This window comes from Moschus berezovskii, chromosome 24 (genome assembly GCF_049115385.1).
Source record: "Moschus berezovskii isolate FMDL1 chromosome 24, NW_MosBer_1.0, whole genome shotgun sequence".
Lineage (NCBI taxonomy): Eukaryota > Metazoa > Chordata > Mammalia > Artiodactyla > Moschidae > Moschus > Moschus berezovskii.
This window is the reverse complement of record NC_142483.1, coordinates 53,993,895-54,020,911: the sequence shown is the minus strand read 5'-3', so window position 1 is coordinate 54,020,911 and position 27,017 is coordinate 53,993,895. Positions and strand designations below refer to the sequence as shown.

Below are 27,017 nucleotides of genomic sequence, written 5' to 3'. Positions count from 1 at the left end.
CCTTCTCATGGCCCATGTATGTATTTATTTATGCTTATTTGAAAGTGCATGGAACATAGCATTTTCTTCTGAGCTCTTCCCTACGTAATGTTTAATGATTTCGCTCCCCTATTACCAAATAGTTTTCATAATTACCACTTCAATGGCTGCTTAATATTCCATAAAGTTGATAAGTAATGATTTACTTAACCTTTTTGTTGCTGTTTAAAATTGTAGATAAAGCTGAAATAACCACTTAAAAATGTTTCTTTTGTTGAATTATTTCTTTATGATAACTTGCTAAAATGGAATTACTGGATTAAATGAGAACATTTTTACAGCCCTTGATAAAGCCAGTGTTTCTAGAGGTTGTCGTTTAAAAGATATATATATTCAACATATAACTGTATAAATTTAAGTTGTACAACACGTTGATCAGGTCCATTCATATATTGTAATGTGATTGCCATTGTAGTGTTAGCTAGCACCTCTGCACATCATGTAATTACCATTCATTTGGGGGAATAATTAAGATCTAGTCTTTTAGAAAGTTTGGTGTTTTATTACAGTGTTGTTGTCTGTAATCACTATATTGTTTATTAGATCTCTAGGACTTACTTATATACTAGTTGCAAATTTGTACCCTTAAAACAATATCTCTACTATTCCCCCACCACCAGACTCTGGTAACCACGTCTTTTTTTTGAGTTTGGCTTTCATTGTGGGCCCACATATAAGTGATATTGTACACTGTTTGCCTTTCTCTGACTTATCTTAGCAGTGTCCTCAGAAACCGTGTTGTCACAAATGGCACGATTTTCTTCTTTCTCATGCCTGAATGATATTCTATGGTATCAGCATGCCACCTCTTTATCTGTTAATCTGCTGACGGGCACTTAGGTTGTTTCCGTATCTTGGCTATAGTAAATGGTGCTGTAGTAAGCATGGGAGTGCATGTATCTCTTCAGTGACCTGTTTTCATTTCATATATTCAGAAACGGAATTGCTGGATCGTATGGTATTGCTATTTACATTTTCCAGAAACCTTTCATAGTGTTTTCCGAGGCGACTGAGCTAATTTGCATTCCTGCCAACAGTGTACAAAGGTCCCTTTCCCCACATCCTCACCAGCACTTGTTTTATCTTTTTGATGACACTGGTGTACTTTTGTCTATTGTTTCTTTTTTTAAAACAAATTTCCCTTCTAGTTTTTAAATCCCTCACCCGCATTGTTTCCTTTCTTTGGGCTAGTTGTGTTTTCTTTAGCTTCCATAATTTGGACGTTTAGGTCATTAATTTTCACTTCACTTATCTAATAATAGGTAAGTTCTTTGGGCAATAGTCTCAAAGCTCTATTTTTGTTGAATTACATAAGTTTTGAAGTTTAGTGTTTTTTGTTGTTTACTATTCAGTTTCAAATATTTATCAATTTCCATTATTGCTGCTTTGACTCATATATCATTTTTTCTTAAGACATTCTTTATTGTAAAGTATAATATATAGTTAGAGAACCATACAGAACACAGTTATTAGACAAGGACCCTAGTAGCCATTACCTTGTTTTATTTAGCATAAATAAAACTTTTTCAGTCGCCAAAGAAGCACTTGCATTTCCCATCCAAATCATGGCTGCTTCCCTCTCCAGGAGTAACACTTTCTTGACTTCTGTAGCTGCCACTCTGTTTCATTTCTCTGTGGATTCGTCACCCGTATGTGCATCCTCGTCATTATGGTTTAGTCTTGCCCATTTGTGTGCTTTTCGTTGGTGGCTCTCTAGCTTCACTCAACAATGGGCAGTTCTCATCCACAGTAACTGTCTCTAGATTTTAAAAAGTGCTGACAGACAACATAGTAACCAGTGTATAGAGCCTGTTTGTTGAATCTGCATCTTCATTATACTCTCTGGACAACCGCACATGCGTGCAGTGTGGGACATTCCTTATTCCTTTGGCCCAGAGAGCTTTATTGAACCTGGTGTCAACATGCACGTGTGGAGTTCCCGTCTCCTTCATAGCAAATTTCTGGGTGTCTTTGAGTGACCGAGGGTCATGCTTCTTAAGACCTATTCCATGGATGCACTTGTGAATATTGATAGTGTATCCTCTGGCCACCACCTCATTGATGGCAGACCAGCCCTGTTTTTTTCTTGTTGCCCTTCTTTGTGGAAGCCATCAGACTGAGCTGGGGTTGGGAAAAAGCTAGTCTTGCCCATTTAATAAATCTTCAAGTGTCTGATAATCAACAGGTTTCTTGTTCATTTCTTTTTTCCATACATTTTATGTGTTGAATAACTTGGGTTATTTGACATGTAGCAAGCAGTTTGCACCATCTCGGTTTTGCTAATTGCATCCTCATGGGGCAGTTTCAGCATGTTTCCTTCATTATTTCTTGGAAATTGACAGCAGGATCGGAGGTTTTTACAGATTCAGGTTCAATCCCTTTGACTATGTGGTGAATGTGAGACTGTGTGGCAGTGTGTTCTTTTATAGGAATCACGTGATTTCTGGTTTTCTTTTTTTGTCCGTTGCTAACTTATTGGGGTTACAGAATGATGATACTCTGATGATTCTTCTTCATTTATTAATTGGAATGCTTTTATAAAGTGTTACTTACCTTCACTTCTGTTTGATTACACAGTGCTATAGTTTATATAGGAAAGGCAGGATAATCGCTTGACATTCTTTCCCTTAATTTACCAGTTTTCAAAATAATGAAATATGTGAAGGAATGACATTTGGGAAACAAAATATTTTCATAATTTCAAATAATCTCCCACAGGATACATATAATTACAAAGGGGAAAATGGTAACTTTATAATAGGGCACTCTGGCAGAAATCATGACCAAATGATCAAAGTAGGCATCGCCAGTAACACGACAAATGGACACCAGATGCCTCCTGATGTGGTGCACAAGAAGAGCACAGTGTCACTGCTGTGGCATTCCTAACCACAGTGGGTAACTTGAGTGTGATCATGAGGAAACATTAGACACACAGCAGGACCTTCTACAGAGACCTTTATGCTTCAAAAATAGCAAAGTCATGAAAGATAAAAACTGAGAAAGTGTTTCAGATTAGAAGTGACTGAAGAGACATGACAGGTAAATGCAGTATGTGATCCTGGGCCAGGAAGAAAAAGATTTTCTTTTCAGGGCCATTAATGGGACAGTTGACAAGTTTTTTAATACCATCTATAGATTATAGATGAACAAAGCTAGTGGAGGTGATGGAATTCCAGTTGAGCTATTTCAAATCCTGAAAGATGATGCTGTGAAAGTGCTGCCCTCAACATGCCAGCAAATTTGAAAAACTCAGCAGTGGCCACAGGACTGGAAAAGGTCAGTTTTCATTCCAATCCCAAAGAAAGGCAATGCCAAAGAATGCTCAAACTACCAATTGCACTCATCTCACACGCTAGTAAAGTCATGCCCAAAATTCTCCAAGACAGGCTTCAGCAATATGTGAACCGTGAACTTCCAGATGTTCAAACTGGTTTTAGAAAAGGCAGAAGAACCAGAGATCAAATTGCCAACATCCGCTGGATCATGGAAAAAGCAAGAGAGTTCCAGAAAAACATCTATTTCTGCTTTATTGACTATGCCAAAGCCTTTGTGTGGTTCACAATAGACTGTGGATAATTCTTCAAGAGATGGGAATACCAGACCACCTGACCTGCCTCTTGAGAAACCTTTATGCAGATCAGGAAACAACAGTTAGAACTGGACATGGAACAACAGACTGGTTCCAAATAGGAAAAGGAGTACGTCAAGGCTGTATATTGTCTCCCTGCTTATTTAACTTCTATGCAGAGTACATCATGAGGAACACTGGGCTGGAAGAAGCACAAGCTGGAATCAAGATTGCCAGGAGAGATATCAGTAACCTCAGATATGCAGATGACACCACCCTTATGGCAGAAAGTGAAGAGGAACTTGAAAGCCTCTTGATGAAAGTGAAAGGAGAGTGAAAAAGTTGGCTTGAAGCTCAACATTCAAAAAACTAAGATCATGGCATCTGGTCCCATCACTTCATGGGAAATATATGGGGAAACAGTGTCAGACTTTATTTTTTGGGACTCCAAAATCACTGCAGATGGTGATTGCAGCCATGAAATAAAAAGACGCTTACTCCTTGGAAGGAACGTTATGACCAACCTAGATAGCATATTAAAAAGCAGAGACATTACTTTGCCAACCAAGGTTCGTCTAGTCAAGGCTATGGTTTTTCCAGTGGTCATGTATGGATGTGAGAGTTGGACTGTGAAGAAAGCTGATTGCCGAAGAATTGATGCTTTTGAACTGTGGTGTTGGAGAAGACTCTTGAGAGTATTCCCTTGGACTGCAAGGAGATCCAGCCAGTCCATTCTAAGGGAGATCAGTCCTGGGTGTTCATTGGAAGGACTGATACTAAATCGGAAACTCCAATACTTTGGCCACCTCATGCGACAAGCTGACTCACTGGAAAAGACTCTGATGCTGGGAAGGATTGGGGGCAGGAGGAGAAGGGGACGACAGAATCAGATGGCTGGATGGCATCACCAACTAGATGGACATGAGTTTGAGTGAACTCTGGGAGTTGGTGATGGACAGGGAGGCCTGGCGTGCTGTGATTCATGGGGTCGCAAAGAGTCGGACACGACTGAGAGACTGAACTGAACTGAAAACCAGATAAAGATGTTATAGAAAGGAAAAGTACAGGAAGGACTTCCTGTGGTCCAGTGGTTAAGAATCTGCCTGCCAGTGCAGGGGACATGGGTTCAGTCCCTGGTCCAGAAAGATCCCACATGCCGCAGGGCACCTATGCCTGTGCACCACTGAGCCTGCACTCCCGAAACCCTGTGTTCTACAATAAGAGAAGCTGCCTCAATGAGAAGCCTGCACATCACAACTAGGAAGGAGCCCCTACTTGATGCAACTGGAAAAAGCCTGTGTGCAGCAAGAAAGACCCAGTGCAGCGAAAATGAAAATAAACAAAAAATGTTTTAAAAAGAAAGGAAAAGTACAGAACAATTTCTATCATGAATGTAGATGCAAAAGTCTTCACCAAAATATTAGCAACTCAAATTGAACAATGTATAAAATGAATTATGTACTATAACCAAGTAGGGTTTATTTCAGGCCTGCGAGGATTCTTCACCATTCAAAAATCAAGATAACCTATCACATCTGTGATCTAACAAAAAAATCATATGGTCGTATCAGTAGATGCAGAAAAAGTATTTGGTAAATTTTAACACTCATTCATGATTAAAACTCTCATAAAACCAAAAATAGAGGGGAACTTCCTCAGGAATATGTATATAACAACCCTTGAAGCTAACAGTATATTTAATGGTGAAAAACTGGATGCTTTACACCCGAGATCAGAAACCAGAAAATGATGTCCCCTTTTACCATTCCTGTTCATCATAGTACTACTGGAAATCCTACCTAATATAATTAGATAAGAAGAGGTATACATTGGGAAGGAAGAAATAAAGCTGGTTTTGTTTGTAGATGACATGATTGTATACATAGAAAATTCCAAATAACTGACAAAATATTCCTGTAATTAATAAGCAATTATATAACATTGCAGGATACAAGGTTAATGTGCAAAAGATAACTACTTTCCTATTGCTATTTCTCATATTGTTTAGCAGCAGTGAACTACTCCAAATTGAAATTAAAAACAATACCATTTACATTAGATTCAAAAAATGAAATACTTAAGTATAAATCTGTCAAAAGATCTATACGATGAAAACTCCAAAAACTCCAGTGAAAGAAATCAAAGGAGGTTTGAAGAATTGAAGAAATGTTACATATTCACAGATAAGAAGACTCAATATTGTTAAAATGTCAGTTCTTCCCAAATTGATCTATAGAATCAACACAATTCTGATAAAATGCCACTGAGTTATTTTGTGGGTATTGACAGAACCATTCTAAAGTTTATACAGAGAGGCAAAAGACTCTGAAAGGCCAATATACTCCTGAAGACTAACACTACTGACCTACAAAGACTTAGTTTAAAGCTTTAGTAAATCAGTTCAGTGTGGTATTGGTGAAAGAATAAACAGATCAATGAAACAGAATACAGAGCCCAGAAATTGAGCCACACAAAGTCAGCTGACCTTTGACAAAGGAGAGAAATCAATTTAATGGTGAAAGTACATCTTTCTTTTCAACAAATGGCATTGGAATAATAGACCTTACAGCTTTCACAAAAATCAACTCAAAATGAATCATAAGTCTAAATGTGAAACCTGGAACTAGCAAACTTCTAGAAGGAAGCATCGGAGAATATGTGGGTGACCTTTGGTTTGAAGGTGAGTTCTAGCTACAATATCAAAAGCATGATCCATGAAAGACAAAATTGATAAGTTGGACTTTATTAAAACTTCCCTGAGAAGGACATTGTTAATAGAATGAAAACGCAAGCCACAGATTGGGAGAAAATATTTGCAAAGACTGTATGATAAAGGAAGATCCCCTGGAGAAGGAAATGGCAACCCACTCCAGTATTCTTGCCTGGAGAATCCCATGGATAGAGGAGCCTGGTGGGCTACAGTCCACGGGGTCACAAAGAGTCGGACATGACTGAGCGACTTCACTCACTCACTAACTCATATAATAAAGGACTAATGTCCACAATATACCAAGAGCACTTAAAATCCAATAAGGAAATAACCAATTTAAAGAATGGGCAAAAGATCTGAACAGACACCTCACCAGAGAAGATAAACAGATGCAATGAGCATATGAAAAGATGCTTAATATCATAATATCATTCAGGAGTTGAAAGCTAAAATAGAGTGAGATATTGCTGTACATGTAATAGAATGGTAAAATTTAAAAACCTGTCAGATGTTGGCAAGATTCAGAGCAACAGGAACTCTCCTTCATTGCTGGTGATTCAGAACAGTATAGCAACTTTGAAAGACAGTTTGGCAGTCTCTCATATAGCTAAACGTAAACTTACATATCTAGCACTTATGCTCCGACTGAGTGGAAAAACATTCACCTGTGTACACATATTTATAGCCATATTATTCATAATCACTCAAAACTGGAAGCAACCAGGATGTCCTTATATAAAAGATTGGATAAACAATGATACAGCCATACAGTGGAATATTATTCAGGAATAAAAAGTGATTAGCTATCGTCTGACTAAAAGATACAGAGACATATGTATGATGAAGCAAGCTAATCTGAACAGTTACATACTGTGTGATTCCAGCTATATGACACTCTGGAAAAGGCAAGACTGTGGCGGCATTGAAAGGGTCAGTGGTTGCCAAAGATTCATGAGGAAGATAGATGGGATTAACAGGACAAGCACAGGTGATTTTTAGGGGTAAACTATTCTATCTGATACTATAGTGGTGGATATGTTTCATCACGCATTTGTCAAAAGCCATAGAACTGTACAATACAGATAGTGAACTTTGTCATAAACTGTGGACTTTAGTTAATGACAATATATCAATATAAATTCATTAATTATATTGTTACCACACTAACGCAGGATGTTAATAGTAGGGGAAACTGTGTGTGCATATATCTGTCTCAAGATGGCAGTAATATATGGGAACTGTACTATCTGCTCTTGTATTTAATAAACTTTTAAAAGAGGAAATAAGCATATGTTAAAGAAATGCTGCTAAAACCATGTATTTTATACATATGCAAAACATATTTTATAGGGCATAACAGAGTAACTTTAGAAAATTGAAAAGGCAAGGGGAAGCCCTGTAGTAATCATCTAGTAATGAATGATTAAAGAACGACCGGCTTTTCTGAGATGGGAATGAGAAAAAGATGTCTTTCATTACCATTTTTGGTACAATAGAGACAATCACAGCCACTTCAGTAAGGCAGGAAAAAGGATAAAAGTATGATCATTGAAAAGGAAGAAAGAAAATTTTCATTATTCTCAAGTGTATTGATTTTGTTTGTAGAAAATCCTTAGAATATATAAATGAATTCGGAAATGTTACTGTATGTGAGGTAGTATATGAAAATTAACTATATACTAGCAACAATTAGAAAATGACATTTTAAAAATTCCATTTTAATAGTAACAACATCAAATAGCCAGGAGGGGAGAGCAAATCTAAAAATGAACAGAGCATCTATGTGGAGAAATAGAAAAACTACTATGAGATAGGAAAGAATTCCTAAATAAATAATGGAGTATATCATGTTTGTGGGTTGGAAGACTTACCACTGTAAAATTTACCCCGGAGTGTCTATAAATCCAGCATAATCCCAGTGAAATTTTATAGATTTTTTTGTGAAATTTGATATGCTGATTCTAAAACACAAGCGGAAATTCAAAAACTGAGAGTAGCCAAGAATAACCAAGATAATCTTGAAGAAAAACAAAGTTGAAGGACTGAAGTTACTAGACATCAGGATCTTTAAGCTTCATGATTAAAATGGTCTTACTGCCCCAGAGGCAGACAGACCAGTGGAGCAGAAACACACCCACTCCTGTGTACCCCTGTGTTGTTTATTTGTAACCAAGTTGTCGCTTCCGGGCTCTCCTAATGAAGGATGGTTATCACATTTGAGGTAGGAAGCAATTTCCAGTAGAAAAAGTTTTGAAATTGTTCATAGTTACTTTGTGTATTTAAGTTGATAGGAACTGTCTTATCACGGAAGCAAGCCCAAGTTTTCATAAAAAAAAAAAAAAATGGAAAATGTTAGGTTTTGAAGTTTGATGCAAATTCAGTATTTAGCCTCTTCTTTAAAACTCTTTCCCCTTGAGCTAACTGTGTTTCTGTTGCCGGTGTTCCAGGCTCTGTCATTCAGGGCGTTCATTTTCTTCATTGCAACGTGATTCAGGAATTTGGCTTACTGGGCAGCTGGAGTTGTGGCATGCCTACGTGTGCAAATGCAGCTGCGTGTGATCGTGGTGTGGGGAGGATAGGATAAAGAGTGAAGGCGGTCTGCTGCTTCATCAGCAGCTGCAGCATGGAGCAGTGAGCATGAGATAAGAACGTAAACTTGTGCTCCCACTGTTGGCTCTCACTTGTGTCTGAACGCGTGAGCATCTTGTGTGAGTCTAGCTTTTATAGATGCAGTTTCCATGCAGCATGCTTGCTCAGCACAGGCTGCCTCATCTGTGTGAAGAGCATCCAGCCTAATCCTGCTGGAGCTTTGTGTAGCGTCACGGCCATGGATTGGCAAGCTGCACTGCCTGGGTTCAAATTCCGGCTCTGCTCTTTCTGCCTGAGTGCCTTGGGAGGTGCTCAGTGTTCTTATGTATCAACTGGAGAGCCTGATAGCACCTCATAGCATTGTTGTGACAGTTAAATGACTAACGTAAACAGTGGCTAGCATATAATCTTCAAGCACACTGTTATCAGTGTCGTTATTATAACTGAGAGGTGGTCGAGTGTGTGGTCTCCAAGGTGGCACATTGTTGAGGAATGTTTTCAAGGAAAACTTAGCTAACCCCTTTCTACCTTCAGCTTGGAGTTTAGAACAGATGCTGCTGTGAAACATGATCCTACTGTAGCATTGCCATGTCTCTCTCTGGCCTTTCAGTGAGCTCATGATCAGTGGGGCTCACTGGGGAATGGTCATATGGCACAGAACACAGACATTTGAGTTGGTGAGGCAAGACATATCACCATGGAAGCAATGTATGGTAGGTGTGCAGACACCCCGAAATATGTTTATTATATATGTGTGTGTATATTTGGTACGCATTTTTCCCCACCAGCATTTTTATATGTACAAAGTTCCATTGAGTCTTTTAAGATTAATGCAGCCGCTACGCTTCTCTCCTTTGCCTTTCACTAGAAAACGATAGGAGTCTACACAGTAGAACAGTATTCTGTGTCATCACAAGCCCTGCGGTGCTGCTTGTGGGTGCCTTATGTAGGTGCAGTGCTCTGGTGGTTTGTGGATCTGTCTTCCCCAGGCCTGTGAATTTTCAACTCACTGCTGACTGCTACCTTTGAAGAATTTTAAAGAGCTTTACAGGTGGCTATTTGCCATCTCCCTTTCCTCCCCCTTCCACACCCACAGGCACAGACTGTCCTCCTTAACTTCCGGTGCTGTGGGGATTGAGACCCTGCTGTGCCTGACTGCATCACCATTCACTCTTCCTCTCCCAGGCAAGCTGCTCTGTTGTCAGCTGTTACTGCTGAGCGCTGAGGCACATGCAGCTATTATACCGCGCTGTCAGCAGCAACTCAGCTCTGCTGCTGGAAGGTCAGGCGCTCTCCCCGACCCTGCCACGCGGACAGTGTCCACCAGGTTTTAGTTTACTTCTCTTCTTTTCTTTTTCCCTGTCTTTCCTATCTTCTATAGCTTCTTGGCTTTTGCTCAGGAAGAACTGGTCATTTACAGACCAGGTGATGAGCTCCATCTTTCTGCCCTGTGAACGAATACATAAAGAGCAAGTGGGTTTTATCGTGGAACTTTCCTTGGCCATACTGGCTGAGCCTCAGGCACCTGAGCCTGCTTGCTGCGTCTCCTACGAAAGGGGAGTTTGCACTTGCGTTAGGGGCGCGCGCTCACTAGCTCTGTGTCTGGAGATGAGATTGGTCTTTGACTAGAACAAGTTACAATCTGCTGTCCCACGTCTGTGGTTTAGAACAAGAGAAAAGTTTAATGAGTTCTGGCTTAAGGGAATTTGTGTAATGTTTCTGGAACAACTTTGGAATGTGCGAACATTTAGTATTTCACAATAGTGAGGTAAAATTATAGTGCTCTTGTGTATTATGAATTGAGAAATCTTGAAAAAGTTATTAATATGCAGGTGGCACACTAGATCTTATCTTTCAACTATAGATATTCTAAAATGTTACTACCATCTCATTTTTGTGTTTTTTCTCCTTTCTTCCTAGAATCTTTTCCTTCTTGGATATAGTAACCTTGTGCCGATGTGCACAGATTTCCAAGGTAGAGTATTAACCAGATTTGTAATCAAGAAGTAACGTAATTAGCCTCCAATTGAAATAAATAAAAATTTTAAAAAAGAAATGTTTTATTAGAATGAAGATGAGTTTTCACTCAAGTAAACAGTTAAAAATTAAAATATCATCTTTTATATTTAACATAATAGTATCATAATTCCACATTTGATTATCGACTTAATATCTATCAAGAATAAATGTTTGGAAATAGAAAAGTTGAATCAAAACTTTAACAATCTTAATAAATTTATCTTTTTCACCCTAATCCCTCCCAACCTCCCAGGCTTGGAACATCTTAGCCCTGGATGGAAGCAACTGGCAAAGAATAGACCTTTTCAACTTTCAAACAGATGTAGAGGTAAGTTAACCTGCTTTAGACTAAAGATTTTTTTAAAAGATAAGTTAACTGGTCACTCTTTCCTGCCCTTTCATTTACTGCTTTTAGTTTAATATTATGCCGCCAAGGTGGAATAGAGAAGAAAAACACCTGGGAGGTATTTGCATGCTTCAGGACCAAAATTCTGCTTGTGTCTTACTCTTTGCTTTTATCAGTGACAGAATTTTACGACCCTTATTCATGTTTACAGTCTGAGCTTTACCACTCAGCTTTCCAAAGCCTCACACCTGTACCGTTAACACTTGGTTCAGTGCTTTAGTCGTAGGAGACTCTTGACAAATATTTACTGATCTTCGAACTCCGCTGAGAATTCTAATTCAGCACTAGGAATGGAGAAATGGCAGAGGCACGAGCCCAGGAGGGAGGCTGGAGATAGAGAGGTCCCTCCAGCTCAGCCACTTAAGGCGTGTACTTTCTCAGTGCCTTGGTTTTATTATTTACAAAATAAGGAAGGGAAGTAATCTTCAGAGCCTGTATAATTCCAGGATTCTGGTGTATTTACCTGAAAATATGTAAACATCTCCATTTAAGAATGGTAAACCACCTGGGGAAGGAAAGGGCAACCCCCTCCAGTATTGGAAAATCCCATGGACAGAGGAGCCCCATGGACTGTAGTCCATGGGTTCACAAAAGAGTTGGACATGACTTAGCGACTAAGCAACAACACTATTCAATGCTGCTTATTCCCCCATTTGAGAGCACAGTGCTTGTGAATTCTTAGGCAATAGCAGTTAGATATTTTCCTGCTTAAATGAATACAGTTGAGCATTTCTAGAATTGGAAGTTCTAATTTGTGTCAAATTAACCAAATATGGAATGTAAAAAAATATGCAAAGCTCCCTGGGTTAAAGATTCAACCTGGCCAACGGTTAGTAATATAATGTCACTTGTCTTCTGAGTCCTTTGATTATATCTGCCAGCTAAACTAATAAAGAAGCTATTAATAAACTATTAATTAAAAAAAAGAATCATAAACCATATCAAATGAGAAAATTTTTCTTAAAACAACTTTAATATTAAGTACACATTTCTAACCAAGAAGAAACAGGGAGGTAATAAAGAGCGCTACACATGGTAACTGTCTGGAGTACTATTTCAAGGGTCTGGAGATGCCGAAGTTTTATTATCTGCCCATTGTTAGTGAAACCTTACTGGTTTCTAATTTAGTCAATTCAGTGTAGTGGAATTGTGTTTTAAATCAGTTGCTCATGTAGCGTGTTCACATGTTTTTATTAAATATTTTGTGTCTTTTTTAATGGATAAGGAAATATGTTTAACGGAGATGGTGTTACCAAGAACTAATGGCCAGATGTGGAGGCCCGTCACCTTCTCTGGTCACTTGCTGCTTGCCTGTCTCTTTGTTGTCGTTCAGTCGCTTGGTCGTGTCCGACTCTTTGTGACCACACGGACTGCAGCACGCCAGGCTTCCCTGTCCTTCTCCATCTCCCCGAGTTTGCTCAGACTCATGTCCATCAAGTCGGTGATGCCTGTCCTGGACCCGTCTAAACCAGTGAAGCAGATGCCGCTGCAGGAGGCAGGGCTGAGCACAAGGTTGACTACGCTCGGCCTCCACATAGGTTGCTGTGCTCTGAGCGTGGCAGGGCCAGGGGCCTCAGGCTTTCCCAAGCTCCCTGGAAAGATAAACTCTAGTTGTTGGCTTGAACTCTGGCCCCTGAGTCAGGAATTCCTTAAAACTCCTTCCAGACTTAATGATTACAACAGTGCCCCTCCCAAACATGCTGACATATATTTCCCCTTCGAACTGATAATCTATAGAGCTTTGTTCATTGTGTTTACTTAGCGATGTTGAGGAGAATATTAAATTCCAAAAATTGTGGTCATTTCTTCTAGGCGAAGGAGAGTCATTGTTTTTTAAAAAAAATTGTAAACATTTTTTTCCTGTGGGTTTTTTTTTTTTAATCATCTCTTCAATTTTCTTTGATTTTTGCAAACTACAACTTTTTGGAAGGCACATAAAAAGCTTTTCAATTCAGATATTAAAAAATACTATTTCAGGACTTCCTGGGCAGTCCAGTGGTTAAGACTCTGTGTGCCCAATGCAGTTCCCTGGTTGGGGAACTAAGATCCTGCATGCCACACAGTGTGCCAAGGAAAAAAATGCTGTTTCACATAAATATCACTACCTTGTGCATTATTTGATCTCACTATTTTAGCTGACTGCAGCTGTATAAACACATTGCAGAAATACTTGAGTACTTCCACTAAAGTGAAAGTGTTAATTGCTCAGTCATGTCTGACTCTGCAGCCCCATGGACTGTAGCCCACCAGGCTCCTCTGTCCATGGGATTCTGCAGGCAAGAACACTGGAATAGGTTGCCATGCCCTTCTCCAGGGGATCGTCCCAATTCAGGGATCCAAACCAGGTCTCCCACACCAGAAAAGCCCCACTTCTACTAGAGGAGAAACCAGCTCATGGTTCACCACGTGTAGAGAACTGCCTGTGAAGAGTATGAAGTGAAGTGAAGTGAAGTCGCTCAGTCGTATCCGACTTTTTGCGACCCCATGGACTGTAGCCTACTACGCTCCTCAGTCCATGGGATTTTCCATGCAGGAGTACTGGAGTGGGTTGCCATTTCCTTCGTCTAATACTAATCAGTCCCCTCTTTGGGCTGCCACTGTGAATCCAGGTTGGATTCTAAACCAAGTATGGGGCCTCCCGTAGACAAATAACCAGCCCTTCCCTCATAGGTCAGTCAATGAAGAATCTGCCTGCAGTGTAGGAGACCCGGGTTTGATTCCTGGGTCGGGAAGATCCTCTGGAGAAGTTAATGGCAACCCACTCTAGTATTCTGGCCTGGAGAATCCCATGGACAGAGGAGCCTGTTGGGCTGCAGTCCATGGGGGTCGCAAGAGTTGAACACGTCTTAGCAACTAAACCACCACCAACCGTGGATGCTAATAGGACCTCTGGGTGATGACCCTGGGAAGCATCCCATGGATAAACTCATGGTCTCAGAATCATTTGGGACAAAAGTGGATCTGCTGAGAGAAGGGAGAAAGTGCCAAGGAGCAGGCCTGGTATACTAGGAGTATTTACGTGTGCCAGGTACTCTTCTAAGTACTTTCTGTGTAGTAATTAATTTTGCCTTCTCAGAAACACCAAATGGGAGAAACTGAGGCGCTGAAAGTTTGAATAACTTACCCAAGGTCCTTCGCCTAGTAAGAAGAGAGAGCAGATGCCTTAAGCAGTGGGTTTCATGATTTGAGTTTCAGAGAAAAGGCAGACTAGCGCACACAGGTGGCAAATATGCCCCGGGCCTCTCCTTGAGCACCGCTGTCTCCTGAGCAAGTGTCGTTTCCCTGACATGTAGGCATTTTCCATGCCTTTGAAAGCTGAGCGTTCTGTTGTCTTCATGGTTATTAAGAGTCTGTGAGGCCAAAAATGAGAAATAACCAGATAGTCTTATCTGAAAGTCATAAGTCCAAGGGCTCCTCTGTTCAGCCTTATTTTTCTGTAATGCCTTTCTTTCTAAAATGCTTACCTATAGCATACTCCCTAATGGATGTTACACGGTGTCGCTGACTGGAATTTGCATTTGAAAAGTATTTGCTTATTTTTTTCTCTTATTTAGAAACAATGGAACTGAAAATTCTGAATGTAATTTTTTAAATTCCAGTATAAAAACTTCGACTCCAGAGAAGGAAGAATAGGCAGTTTGTGTCAGTGTGACGAACTTCAAATGGAGAAAATAGAGTGATGCGCTCTATTTGCGGACATTGGTGTGGAGCTATTTGTGCAGTTTTATTTGGTATTTAGATATTTATCTTGGATTGCCAACTCATAATCTTTTTTTTTTTCCCTCCCACTGACAGAAATTTATTTTAAAGGTGTCTGGAGTTTTGGCTCAAAAACTAATTATTAACGTAGGTAGGACTCAAGAAAGCGTAGATAAAGCTGCCAGCAATATCAGAATTTGGATTTTCAGCTTACATTGTTAGCCGGTCTGTGTGAATCCCGCTTCTGTAATTCTGTGGTTTGACGTGTCCTAGTGGACTCTGCTTAGAGTTCAGTGCCAGGATAGCTGTTTGTAAAGGAAGGAGGAGAGTATTACAGACGAAACAGAATGGCCTTTCCAGTGTTTCCTCCCTTGTGGGTGTGGTTATCACGCAGAGGACACAGAGTTTAGAGTCACAAAAACCTGATATAAACCCCACCTCTGCTACTCAGTGAAGTGTAATATTGGCAATTTAACCATTTACTTTATTTATTTGCAAAATGAAGATATTGAATCCACCCTGTGTTAGTCTGGATTCTCCAGAAAAACAGAGCCAATAAGATTGTGTGTGTGTGTATAGATACAGACATAGAGATTACTTACGAGGAATTGGGTCATGAGGTGATGGCGGCTGAGAAGTTCCCAGATGTGCCGTCTGCGGGCTGGAGGCCCAGGAAAGCTGCAGCTCATCTGAATCAGAAGGCCTGTGAGCCAGCAGAGCCAGTGTGTGAATTCCAGTCTGAAAGCTGGCAGGTTCGAGACCCAAGAGGAGGCTGACCTTTCAGCCCAGGTCTGAAGGCCAGAGAGGAGCAATGGCTGGCTCAGCCGTCAGGCAGGAGATATCTCTCAGTCAGCCCTTTTTGCTCTGTCCACCCCTGCTGGGGAGGACAATCTGCTTTACTCAGCCTGCTGATTCAGATGCTGATCTCATCCAGAAACCCTTACAGACAACACCCAGAATGATGTTTGGCCAAATCACAGACTGGCACTCTGTGTCCGAGTCACGTTGACCATAAAATTAATCATTCTGAGTTCACCCCTTGTCAACTTGTACCCTTAGGCATGTCCTTAAACCATACTTAATCTCCACATAAAGACATGAACTCATGATTCCACCTAATGTGGTTCAGCTATCCAGTGTACAGTCAAAAATACGTTTAAGCCCTTCCTCGGAAGAGGAGGTAAAGTCCAGAGTGATATTCATTCTTCCTGATACTCGGTGCCTTCAGTACTTGAATGCAGAATTGAAAGAACTTAAACACTATGATATAAAGTCAGTACTTCTTATATCACACAGAAAGGGGATGAGAGGAAAGAAAGAAATATGTTTGTTCTGTCCACACACAGTCATAACAAGATAGGGAGAAAGTACAGTTACAGCCCTCATCTCTATATCGGTCGTGGGTCAGAGTTGGCACTTGTAACTCCCTTCTGCCGCACGTGCTGTGTTCTTTCTGTCTTCAGCAGGCCCCTCAGCTGGGCGTGGTTCCTCACTTGGTGGACTGACCCAAACTGCCCTTCCCAAAGCCGTGAACAGTCCTCTTTGGCCTGGCTTCAGTTTCCCGTGCACTTTACTCCTAGGGCATATTAATACTGAGAGTCGTCCCAAGGGATTTCCTGTATTTCAGACATTCTCTGCCTTAGTTCATGGAAGAGTAGTCTGCACAGCTACTGAGAATATTAAATGAGCCTTAACAGATACCAGAAAGTATTAAAATCATGCCTGAAACAGTGGAAGTGCTAAATAGGTGTTCTCATATATCTGCCAGTACCCAGCCAGAGTTACCTTTTCAAAGCAAATGTGTTTAAATAGGGGATTGCTGAGAAGAAAGAGGGGTAGCTTTTATGATGCATTTTCATATTTTTAGAGTAGTACTGTTTAGCTTAAATAGATTTTCTTTTTTTTTTTTTAAGCAACATTGTTTTAGATCTCTGCCCAGCAGCCAGTGTTGCCATAGCTGTCCTCAAAAAGGCCACCTTAGAATTTGTGGAGTAGCCGTGAGCCCTGGCTCAAGGAGGCCTACCTCCAGAGTCGAGGCTTTCAAAGAGTAGTGTGTGATTTTTAAAAAGACTTAATGTTTTAATTGAAAACATTTTTTCAATGCTTGCAGTCCCTTTATACACTAGGAGCAGAAGTGGGGTGTTGGAAGAATGTTCTAAAATATCGTCTATTACACCTGGAAATACATATTTAGTTTCTAAACTTCAGGTTATTTTGCTGTTAGATAAGTAGCATGAATAAGATTTTTTCCAACTTTCTCCATTGAAGGGTCGAGTGGTGGAAAACATCTCAAAGCGATGTGGTGGGTTCCTGAGGAAGCTGAGCTTGCGAGGGTGTATTGGCGTTGGAGATTCCTCCTTGAAGTAAGTCAGTCCACTGTGACTCAGCCTGTCATGGCAGCTTTTAGCTGGCATTCTCATCAGCAAAAATCAGCCAAGCATATTATTTGCTTTTCTTCTGTTGGAATCTTCCTATGTAACTTGCATAGAGCAATGGGAATATCATGATTTTGGAGCCAGCAGGCCTGAACTGGAAACCGGGAGCTCCAGTGTGGTCAGAGGTGTGGCCGTGGGGCAGGCTTCTTCACTCTGCTGTCAGTTCCCTCGCCTGTAAGAGGAGGCAGGTACAGCTCCTTCATGGGAATGTCATGGGTGTCAAGTAACATGTACAGAGTACCAGGCACGTAATCATATTAGTTGACCTCACATCTCTTCATCACTTTCCCATCTTCCTAGGTGCCTTCTCATAATCACGGCTACTTTGTTGTATAAATTATACTTTTAACAAAATAATTCTTTCAAAAACTTCTTTATTATAACCTGGGATTTTGCTTACCTGTAATGGGATATGGTTATCACATTCACTTTATTCTCATTAGCAATATACCCCATCCAGTCAAATGCTTGCCCACCTCTTCCTGGATAGCCGTTATTTATTGGAAATGTTATTACTCCACTGTTAAGGACATGTGCTTTGAGCTTTTTTTGAGACAGGACGTAATTAAGCCTGTTATGTCTTTACCCTGTGGTCTCTAGTGTTGTTTGAGGTTGGCTAAATTAGGACACACATACTGCCCCTTAGAATCTTGGAATGGTCTTTGCCTCTTAGAGATTTAGCCATACCATAGCATAATCAATCACAGACCTCCAGTGAGAATGTACAGTGTGTAGTGATTGCAAATACTAGAATTTGTAATTGAAACATCTGCTGCACCATTGCTAAGAAAATCAATTCATGATATCTTCTAAGGATCAAAACACTTTGTCTGTGTTATGGAACATAGAGGTGGGTTTTTTTTTAATATATAAATCAAAAAATTCAGACCATGAGAAATATTTTGTGCTTCTTCAAAAGCTTTGTAAATCAGTGGAATAGATTGAGTTTGTTTTAACAGGAAGCTTAAATGTATTTTGGCCACCTGATGGTAAGAACTGACTCATTTGAAAAAAGACCCTGATGTTGGGAAAGATTGAAGGCAGGAGGAGAAGGGGACAACAGAGGATGAAATGGTTTGATGGCATCACTGACTCAATGGACATGAGTTTGGGTGGATTCCGGGAGTTGGTGATGGACAGGGAGGCCTGGCGTGCTGTGGTTCATGTGGTCGCAAAGAGTCAGACACGACAGAGTGACTGAACTGAACTAAATGTACCAAATTGGTCCTAAGATAACATACCAGAAAACATAAATCTGATCGTGTTTCCACTAAAGAAACTAAAATGTGGAGATGTGGATTGTCAGTGGGGACTGTCAAAGAAACACATTCTCCTCTTGGCACTTGGAATAGAGCCATGGATAACAAAACTGTCCTGTAAAGCCTAAGAATGTTACTGGCTTACCATGAATTTTAGAGCAGAAATCTGTATCAGTGTCTATATAAATTTTTAACATGTGAGGCCAGATTACTGAGAAGAACTTTGTTATGCCATTGGGTTTTGGTTGTAGTCACCTAGAACCAGCCTTGGCCTCTGTGCTACCCTTGTGTGTGTATTCTCTCTGTGGTGCGAGGGGTGCGATTTGTTTACAAGTGTTGATTGAGCTTGTTCTATACCAAGTACTGGTTTAGGCACTGGAAATACAATAGTAATTATAGCAGATTGAAATTCGATTCTAATGGGTCTTGCATATATGTTCTCTGTAGCTCCTGCTCCATCATTAGATATGAAGTCCTGTTGATTTTAAATATTGAGATTTAACTGAGCTACAGTGAAGTGTGCATCTTTAAAGTATACAATTTGATATAGTTCAGATTATGAATAGACCAATGAAACTAACATTGTAATCACGATAATGACTGTGTTCGTGTCCCACAGAATTTTCCTCCTGTGCCTTTGTCATCAGTCCCTTCCTCCCACCCCTTCTCTGCTTCATCTCTAGGGAACCCCGATCTGCTTTCTGTCACTGTAGGTTAGCTTGCTTTTTCTAAAATTTTGTATTCTATAGCATGTACTCCTTTTTGCCTGGCCTCTCTAACTTAACATGATTGTTTTTGAGAGCCACCCATGTTGTTTTGCGTGTCAGTAATTTTTCATTCCTTTTTATTGATAGGTAGTGGTCCACTGTTTGGTGTATAATGTAGTTTATTCATTCATCTGTTTATGGACATTTGGGTTTTTCCAATGTTCACCCATTACACATAAAGCTGTTATAAAAGTTTTTGTGCAAGATGCATGCCATCATTTTTCTTAGGAGTAGAATGGAGTAGATCATTTGATAGGTATGTGTTTCACTTTTTAAGAAACTTCCAAAATGTTTCTCGAAAAATTGTACCATTTTACATCCCACCGGAAGTGTATGATGCTTCAAGTTCCTCTAAGTCTTTGGCAGCGCTTAGTGGGTCAGTCTTTGCCATTTTAGTCATTCCTGTGCATGTGAACAGTGGTGTCTCATTGTGGGTTTAGTTTGCACTTCTCTAACGACTAATGCTGTTAAGTGTCTTTTCATGTGATTTTTGCTATCCATTTTATTTTCTTTGCTGAAGTGTCTGTCCTAATATTTGGTTGGTTGGTTGTTTTGCCTTTTTTGTTGTTGTTGTTAGATTTTTTTATTGTCTTACCATTGAATTTTGAGAGTTCTTAATATGTTCTGAATATAAATCCTTCATCAGATATGTTTTGCAAATTTTTTCCCCCGTCTGTGGCTTGCCTTTGTATTCTTTTAACTGTCTTTTGAAGTTTTTCATTTTGAGGTAGTTCAGTTTATCAGTATTTTTCTTACGAATCGTGCTTTTGGTATTACATATGAGATCTTTGCATAACTCAAGGCCATAAAGGTTTTTTCATAAGTTTGTAGAAGTTTTGTAGTTTAGACCTGTGATCCATTTTGACTTGATTTTTTGTGTATGGTGTGAAGTGTAGGTTGATACTTATTTTTATGGTCTGTGACATTCAGTTCTTAGCACCATATGTTGAAATGACCACCCATATCCCACCAAATTGCCTCTTACCATTTTGTTAAAATTATTTGTCCAAATAATTATGGAACTATTTCTGTACTCTCAGTATTTTCCGTTGATCGAATTTTCTTATCTTTACAGCAGACCACTCTGTCTTGACAATTATAGCTTTATAATGAGTCTTGAAATCAGGCTTTATTAGTCCTTGAACTTAATAATCTTTCAAACCTCTTTTAGCTATACTAGGTTAGTTGCATTTCCATATAAATTATGGACCCATCTTGTCGATTTCTACAAAAAAGCTTGCTGAGATCCTGATTAGGATGATAGTGAATCCATAGATCAATTTGCAGAGACTTGACATCTTAGAAGTACTAAGCCATTCAACCCATTGCCCTGGCTTATCTCTCCTTATATTTGGGTGTTTTTTTAATTTCCCTCAGTATGTTGTGGAGTTTTCAGTGTACAAACTGTGCACATCTTTTGTCATATGTATCCATAAGTGTTATGAAATATTATTGTAAACGACATTTTAAATTCAAATTTTGATCATTCATTGTTGGTAAATAGAAATATAATTGATTTTTAAAATTTTTTTCCATTTTTTTAAAAAAAATTTGTTTACATTTGGCTACACTGGATGTTAGTTGAAGTGTGTGGGATCTGTTAGTTGCCGTATGTGAACTGTTATAAGTCATGCCACCATGTAGGGTCTAGTTCTGTGACCAGGGCTCGAACTCCAGCCCTCTGCATTGGGAACATGGAGTCTTAGCCACTGCACCACCAGGGAAGTCCTCGAAATAGGATTGATTTTTGTACACTAATCTTTTATCCTGCAACCTGAATGGACTCACATTAGTTTTAGTAGTTTTCTTTGTTGATTACTTTGGATTTTCTTTGTAGACAGTCATGTTGCCTATAAATTAAGATAGGTTTTTTTCCTTTTTGAAGGGTCTTTTTTAAAGAAGATTCATTTATTTATTTATGGCTGCGCTGGGTCTTTGTTGCCTGCGGCTTTTCTCTAGTTGCAGCGCGTGGGGGCTCCTCTTCTTTGCAGTGCCCAGGCTTCTGGTTGCAGTGGCTTCTCTTGTTGTGGAGCACAGGTCCTAGGGCGTGCAGGCTTCAGTACTTGCAGCACATAGGCTCAGTAGTTGTGGCTTGCAGGCTCTGGAGCGCTGGCTCACTAATTGTAGCAGCCAGACTTCTTTGCTCCGTGGCATGTGGGATCTTCCTGGACCAGGGATCGAACCTTTGTCCCCTGCATTGGTAGGTGAATTTGAAAATAATTTTTCTTGTTTTTCAATCAGTGCATTTTCTTTTTTTAAAAAATTTTATTGGATTATAATTGATTTACAATATTGTGTTAGTTTCAGGTATGTGGGAAAGTGATTCAGTTATACCTACTCATTCATTTTCAGATTCTTTAGACATAAGGTATTAAAGAATAATGAGTAGAATTCCATATGTTATACAGTAATTCTTATTGGTTATCTATTTTATATATAGTGTGTATATATGTTAATCCCGAGCTTCTAATTTATCCCTCTCTCCCATATTTAATACTCTTTGGTAACCATAACTTTGTTTTTGAAATCTGTGAGTCTTTCTGTTTTGTAAGTAAGTTCATTTGTATCCTTTTTTTTTTTTTTTAGGTAGAGTCCATAAATAAGTGATAACATATGTTTGTCTTTATCTTACTTCACTTAGTATGATAATCTGTAAGTCCATCCATGTTGCTGAAAATGGCATTATTTCATTCTTTTTTATGGAGAAGGCAATGGCAAGCCACTCCAGTACTCTTGCCTGGAAAATCGCATGGACAGGGGGGCCTGGTGGACTGCAGTCCATGGGGTCACTACTAGTCGGATACGACTGAGTGACTTCACTTTCACTTTTCACTTTCACACATTGGAGAAGGAAATGGCAACCCACTCCAGGGTTCTTGCCTGGAGAATCCCAGGGACGGTGGAGCCTGGTGGGGTGCCATCTATGGGGTCGCACAGAGTCGGACACAACTGAAGTGACTTAGCAGCAGCAGCAATATTTCATTATATATACACAGTACATTTTCTTTACTCCATTGTCAGTGGACATTTAAGTTGTAAATAGCACAGTGATGAACACTGGGTCCATGTATCTTTTCAAATTATGGTTTTCCCATACATAGACCAGAAGTAGGATTATTGAGTCACATGGTAGTTCGGTTTTTAGTTTTTTAAGGAACCGCCATACTCATCTCCTTTAGTAGTTGTACCAGTTTGTATTCCCACCAACAGTGTAGGTTCCCTTTTCTCCATACCCTTCCCAGCATTTATTGTTTGTAGACTTTGTTTAAACTGGCCATTCTGACCAGTGTGAGGTGATACCTTGTTGTAGTTTTGATTTGCATTTCTCTGGTGGTTAGTGATCCAAAGATGAAACTGCCAACATCTGTTGGAATTTAGAAAAAGCAAGAGAGTTCCAGAAAAACATCTACTTCTGCCTATTGACTACACCAAAACCTTTGACTGTGTGGATCACAACAAACTGTGGAAATTTCTTCAAGAGATGGGAATACCAGTCCATCTTACCTGCCTCCTGAGAAATCTGTGTGCAGGTCAAGAAGCAACAGTGAGAACTGGAAGTGGAACCACAGACTGGTTCCAAATTGGGAAAGGAGTATATCAAGGCTGTATATCGTCTCCCTGCTTATTTAACTTATATGCAGAGTACGTCATGTGAAATGCCAGGCTGGTTGAAGCACAAGCTAGAATCAGGATTGCCAGGAGAAATATCAGTAACCTCAGATATACAGATGACACCACCCTTATGGCAGAAAACAAAGAACTGAAGAGCCTCTTGATGAAAGTGAAAAAGGAGAGTGGAAAAGTTGGCTTGAAACTCAACATTCAGAATACTAAGATCATGGCATCCAGTTCCATCACTTCATGGCTGATAGATGGGGAAATGATGGAAACAGTAAGAGACTTTATTTTGGGGGGCTCCAAAATCACTGTAGATGGTGACTGCAGCCATGAAATTAAGAAACGTTTGCTCCTTTTAAGAAAAGCTATGACCAACCTCAAAGTGAAGTCACTCAGTTGTGTCTGACTCTTTGCGAACCCGTGGACTGTAGCCTACCAGGTTCCTCCATCCATGGGATTCTCCAGGCAAGAATACTGGAGTGGGTTGCCATTTCCTACTCCAGGGGATCTTCCCAACCCAGGGATTGAACCCGGGTCTCCTGCATTGTGGGCAGATGCTTTAACCTCTGAGCCACCAGGGAAGCCCAACCTAGACAGCATATTAAAAAGCAGAGACATTACTTTGCCAACAAAGGTCTGTCTAGTCAAAGCTACAGTTTTTCCAGTAGTCATGTATGCATGTGAGAGTTGGACCGTAAAGAAAGCTGAGCACCGAAGAATTGATGCTTTTGAACAGTGGTGTTGGAGAAGACTCTTGAGAGTCTCTTGGACTGTAAGGAGATCCAACCAGTCCATCCTAAAGGAAATCAGTCCTGAATATTCATTGGAAGGTCTGATGCTAAAGCTCCAATACTTTGGCCACTTGATGCAAAGAACTGACTCATTGGAAAAGATCTTGATGCTGGGAAAGATTGAAGGCAGGAGGAGAGGGGGATGACAGAGGATGAGATGGTTGGATGGCATCACTGACTTGATGGACATGAGTTTGAGCAAGCTCCAGGAGTTGGTGAAGGAAAGGGAGGCCTGGCGTGCTGCAGTTCATGGGGTCGCAAAGAGTTGGACACAACTGAGCAACTGAACTGACTGACTGACTGACGGTTAGTGATGTTGAGCATCTTTTCATGTGCATATTGGTCATCTGCATGTCTTCTTTGGAGAAGTGTCTGTTAAGATTCTGCCCATTTTTTGATTGGGTGGTTTGTTTTTTGTTGTTGAGTTATATGAGCTGTATGTATAATTTGGAGATTAAGCTCTTATTGGTCCCATCATTTGCAGATATTTTCTCCCATTTCTTAGGTTGTCTTTTCATTTTTTTTTTTTTAGTTTTTAAGTAATGGCTTTCTTTGCTATGCCACAACGTGGACATTTGATTCAGTCTGTTTATCGTTGTTTTTATTTCTATTGGCTTGGGAGACTCACCTGAGAAAAACATTTAGGTCTGAAAATGTTTTGCCTGTGCTTTTGGCAAGGATTTTTATGGTGTCATGTCTTATGTTTATGTCTTTAAGCCATTTTGAGTTTATTTTTGTGCATGGCGAGAGGGTGTGTTCTAACTTCATTGATTTACATGCAGCTGTCAAACTTACCCAACACTCCTGAAGAGACTTTGCCCATTTTATATTCTTGCCTCCTTTATCAAAAATTAATTGGCCAGCAGTTCAGTTCAGTAGCTCAGTTGTGTCTGACTCTTTGCAACCCCATGGATTGCACCGTACCAGGCCTCCCTGTACATCACCAACTACCGGAGTTGACTCAAACTCATGTCCATTGAGTCAGTAATGCCATCCAGCCATCTCATCCTCTGTCATCCCCTTCTCCTGCCTTCAATCTTTCCCAGCATCAGGGTCTTTTCCAGTGAGTCAGTTCTTCGCATCAGGTGGCCAAAGTATTGGAGCTTCAACTTCAACATCAGTCCTTCCAATGAACACCCGGGACTGACCTCCTTTAGTTTGGAGTGGATGGACCTCCTTGCAGTCCAAGGGACTCTCAAGAGTCTTCTCCAACACCACAGTTCAAAAGCATCAATTCTTCGGAGCTCAGCTTTCCTTATAGTCCAACTCTCACATCCATACATGACTGCTGGAAAAACTAGCTTTGACTAGACGGACCTTTGTCAACAAAGTAATGTCTCTGCTTTTTAATATGCTGTCTAGGTTGGTCATAGCTTTTTTTCTAAGGAGCCAAGTGTCTTTTAATTTCATGGCTGCAGTCACCATCTGCAGTGATTTTGGAGCCCAAAAAATGAAGTCTGTCACTGTTTCCACATCTATTTGCCATGAAGAGATCGGACCAGATGCATGATCTTAGTTTTCTGAATGTTGAGAGTTTTAAGCCAGCTTTTTCACTCTCCTCTTTCACTTTCATCAAAGGCTCTTTAGTTCTTCTTCGCTTTCTGCCTTAAGTGTGGTGTCATCTGCATATCTGAGGTTATTGATATTTCTCCCAGCAATTTTGATTCCAGCTTGTGCTTCTTCCAGCCCAGCGTTTCTCTTGATGTATTCTGCATATAAGTTAAATAAGCAAGGTGACAACATACAGCCTTGACTTATTCCCTTTCCTATTTGGAACCAGTCTGTTGTTCCATGTCAAGTTCTCACTGTTGCTTCTTGACCTGCACACAGATTTCTCAGGAGGCAGATCACGTGGTCTGGTATTCCCATCTCTTGAAGAAATTTCCACAGTTTGTTGTGATCCGCACAGTCAAAGGCTTTGGTGTAGTCAGTAAAGCAGGAGGAGATGTCGACCATAGGTGTGTGGATTTATTTCTGTGATCTCTGTTCCATTGGTCCATGTCTGTTTCTATACCAGTACCATGGTGTTGTCATTAGTGTAGCTTTGTAGTATTGTCTGAAATCTGGAAGAGTTATGCCTCCTACTTTGATTTTATAGCTCTGCTTTGGCAGTTCTGGTTCTTTTATTCTTCCGTAAAAAATTTCAGATTATTCTAAGTCTGTGAAAAATGTCATGGGTCATTTGATAGTGATTGCATTAAATCTGTAGATTGCTTTGGGTTGTATGGCCATTTTAACAATATTCTTCCAATCCAAGAACATGAGATGGCTTCCATTTCTCAAAGGTCTTCTCCAGCACCACAATTTGAAAGCATCAATTCTTTGGCATTCAGCCTTCTTTATGGACCAACTCTAAATGTTAGAGTTTTCTATATATATATATCATGTCATCTACATATAGTGTCTTACCTCTTCCTTTCCAAATTGGATACTTTTATCTCTCTTGTCTGATTGCCGAGGCTAGGACTTCCATTAATATGTTGAATAGAAGTGGTGAGAATGGATATCCTTGTCTTGTTCCAGATTTTAGCAGGAAAGCTTTCAACTTTTCTACTGTTGAGTATTGGCCGTTAGTTTGTCATAAAGAACTTATATTGAGATTCATTTCCTGTATACCCACTTTGGTGAGAGTTTTATCATGAATGGATGTTGAATTTTGTCAGATGCTTGTTCCTCATTTCTTGAGATGATGTGATTTTTTATTTTTCTTTTGTTAGTGATGTGTATTATATTGATTGATTCGTGTGTATGTTGAGCCATCCTTATGAACTTGGGATGAATCCCACTTGGTCATGGTGTATGATTTTTTTTTATTTATTGAATTGGTTTGCTAATATTTTGTTGAGGATTTTTACATCTATATTCATCAACAGTATTGTCCTGTAATTTTCTTTTATGGTGGTGTCTTTGGTTTTGTATCAGGGTGATGGGCTTGCCTTGGTAGCTTAGCAGTAAAGAATCTGCCCTTAATGTAAGAGATGGGGGTTCGATCCCTGGCTTGGGAAGATCCCTGGAGAAGAAAATGACAACTCTCTTCAGTATTCTTGCCTGGGAAATCCCATGGACAGAGGAGCCCGGCAGGCTGCAGTCTATGGGGTCACAGAGAGTCAGACA

The 27,017-nt window shown here is 40.0% G+C and overlaps 1 protein-coding gene and 1 pseudogene across 1 annotated transcript in view; one reads left to right on the top strand and one right to left on the bottom strand.

The window, feature by feature from the left end:
• FBXL2 (F-box and leucine rich repeat protein 2) overlaps positions 1-27,017 on the top strand; it is a 79,063-nt gene that overhangs the window by 30,808 nt on the left and 21,238 nt on the right. The window contains exons 4-6 of the mRNA XM_088831688.1: positions 10,830-10,884; positions 11,182-11,256; positions 17,302-17,396. Of these exons, the coding sequence (XP_088687814.1) occupies positions 10,830-10,884; positions 11,182-11,256; positions 17,302-17,396 (225 nt within the window). The remainder of the gene's footprint in view (positions 1-10,829; positions 10,885-11,181; positions 11,257-17,301; positions 17,397-27,017) is intronic.
• Positions 1,623-2,151, bottom strand: LOC148774067 (large ribosomal subunit protein eL31 pseudogene; annotated as a pseudogene).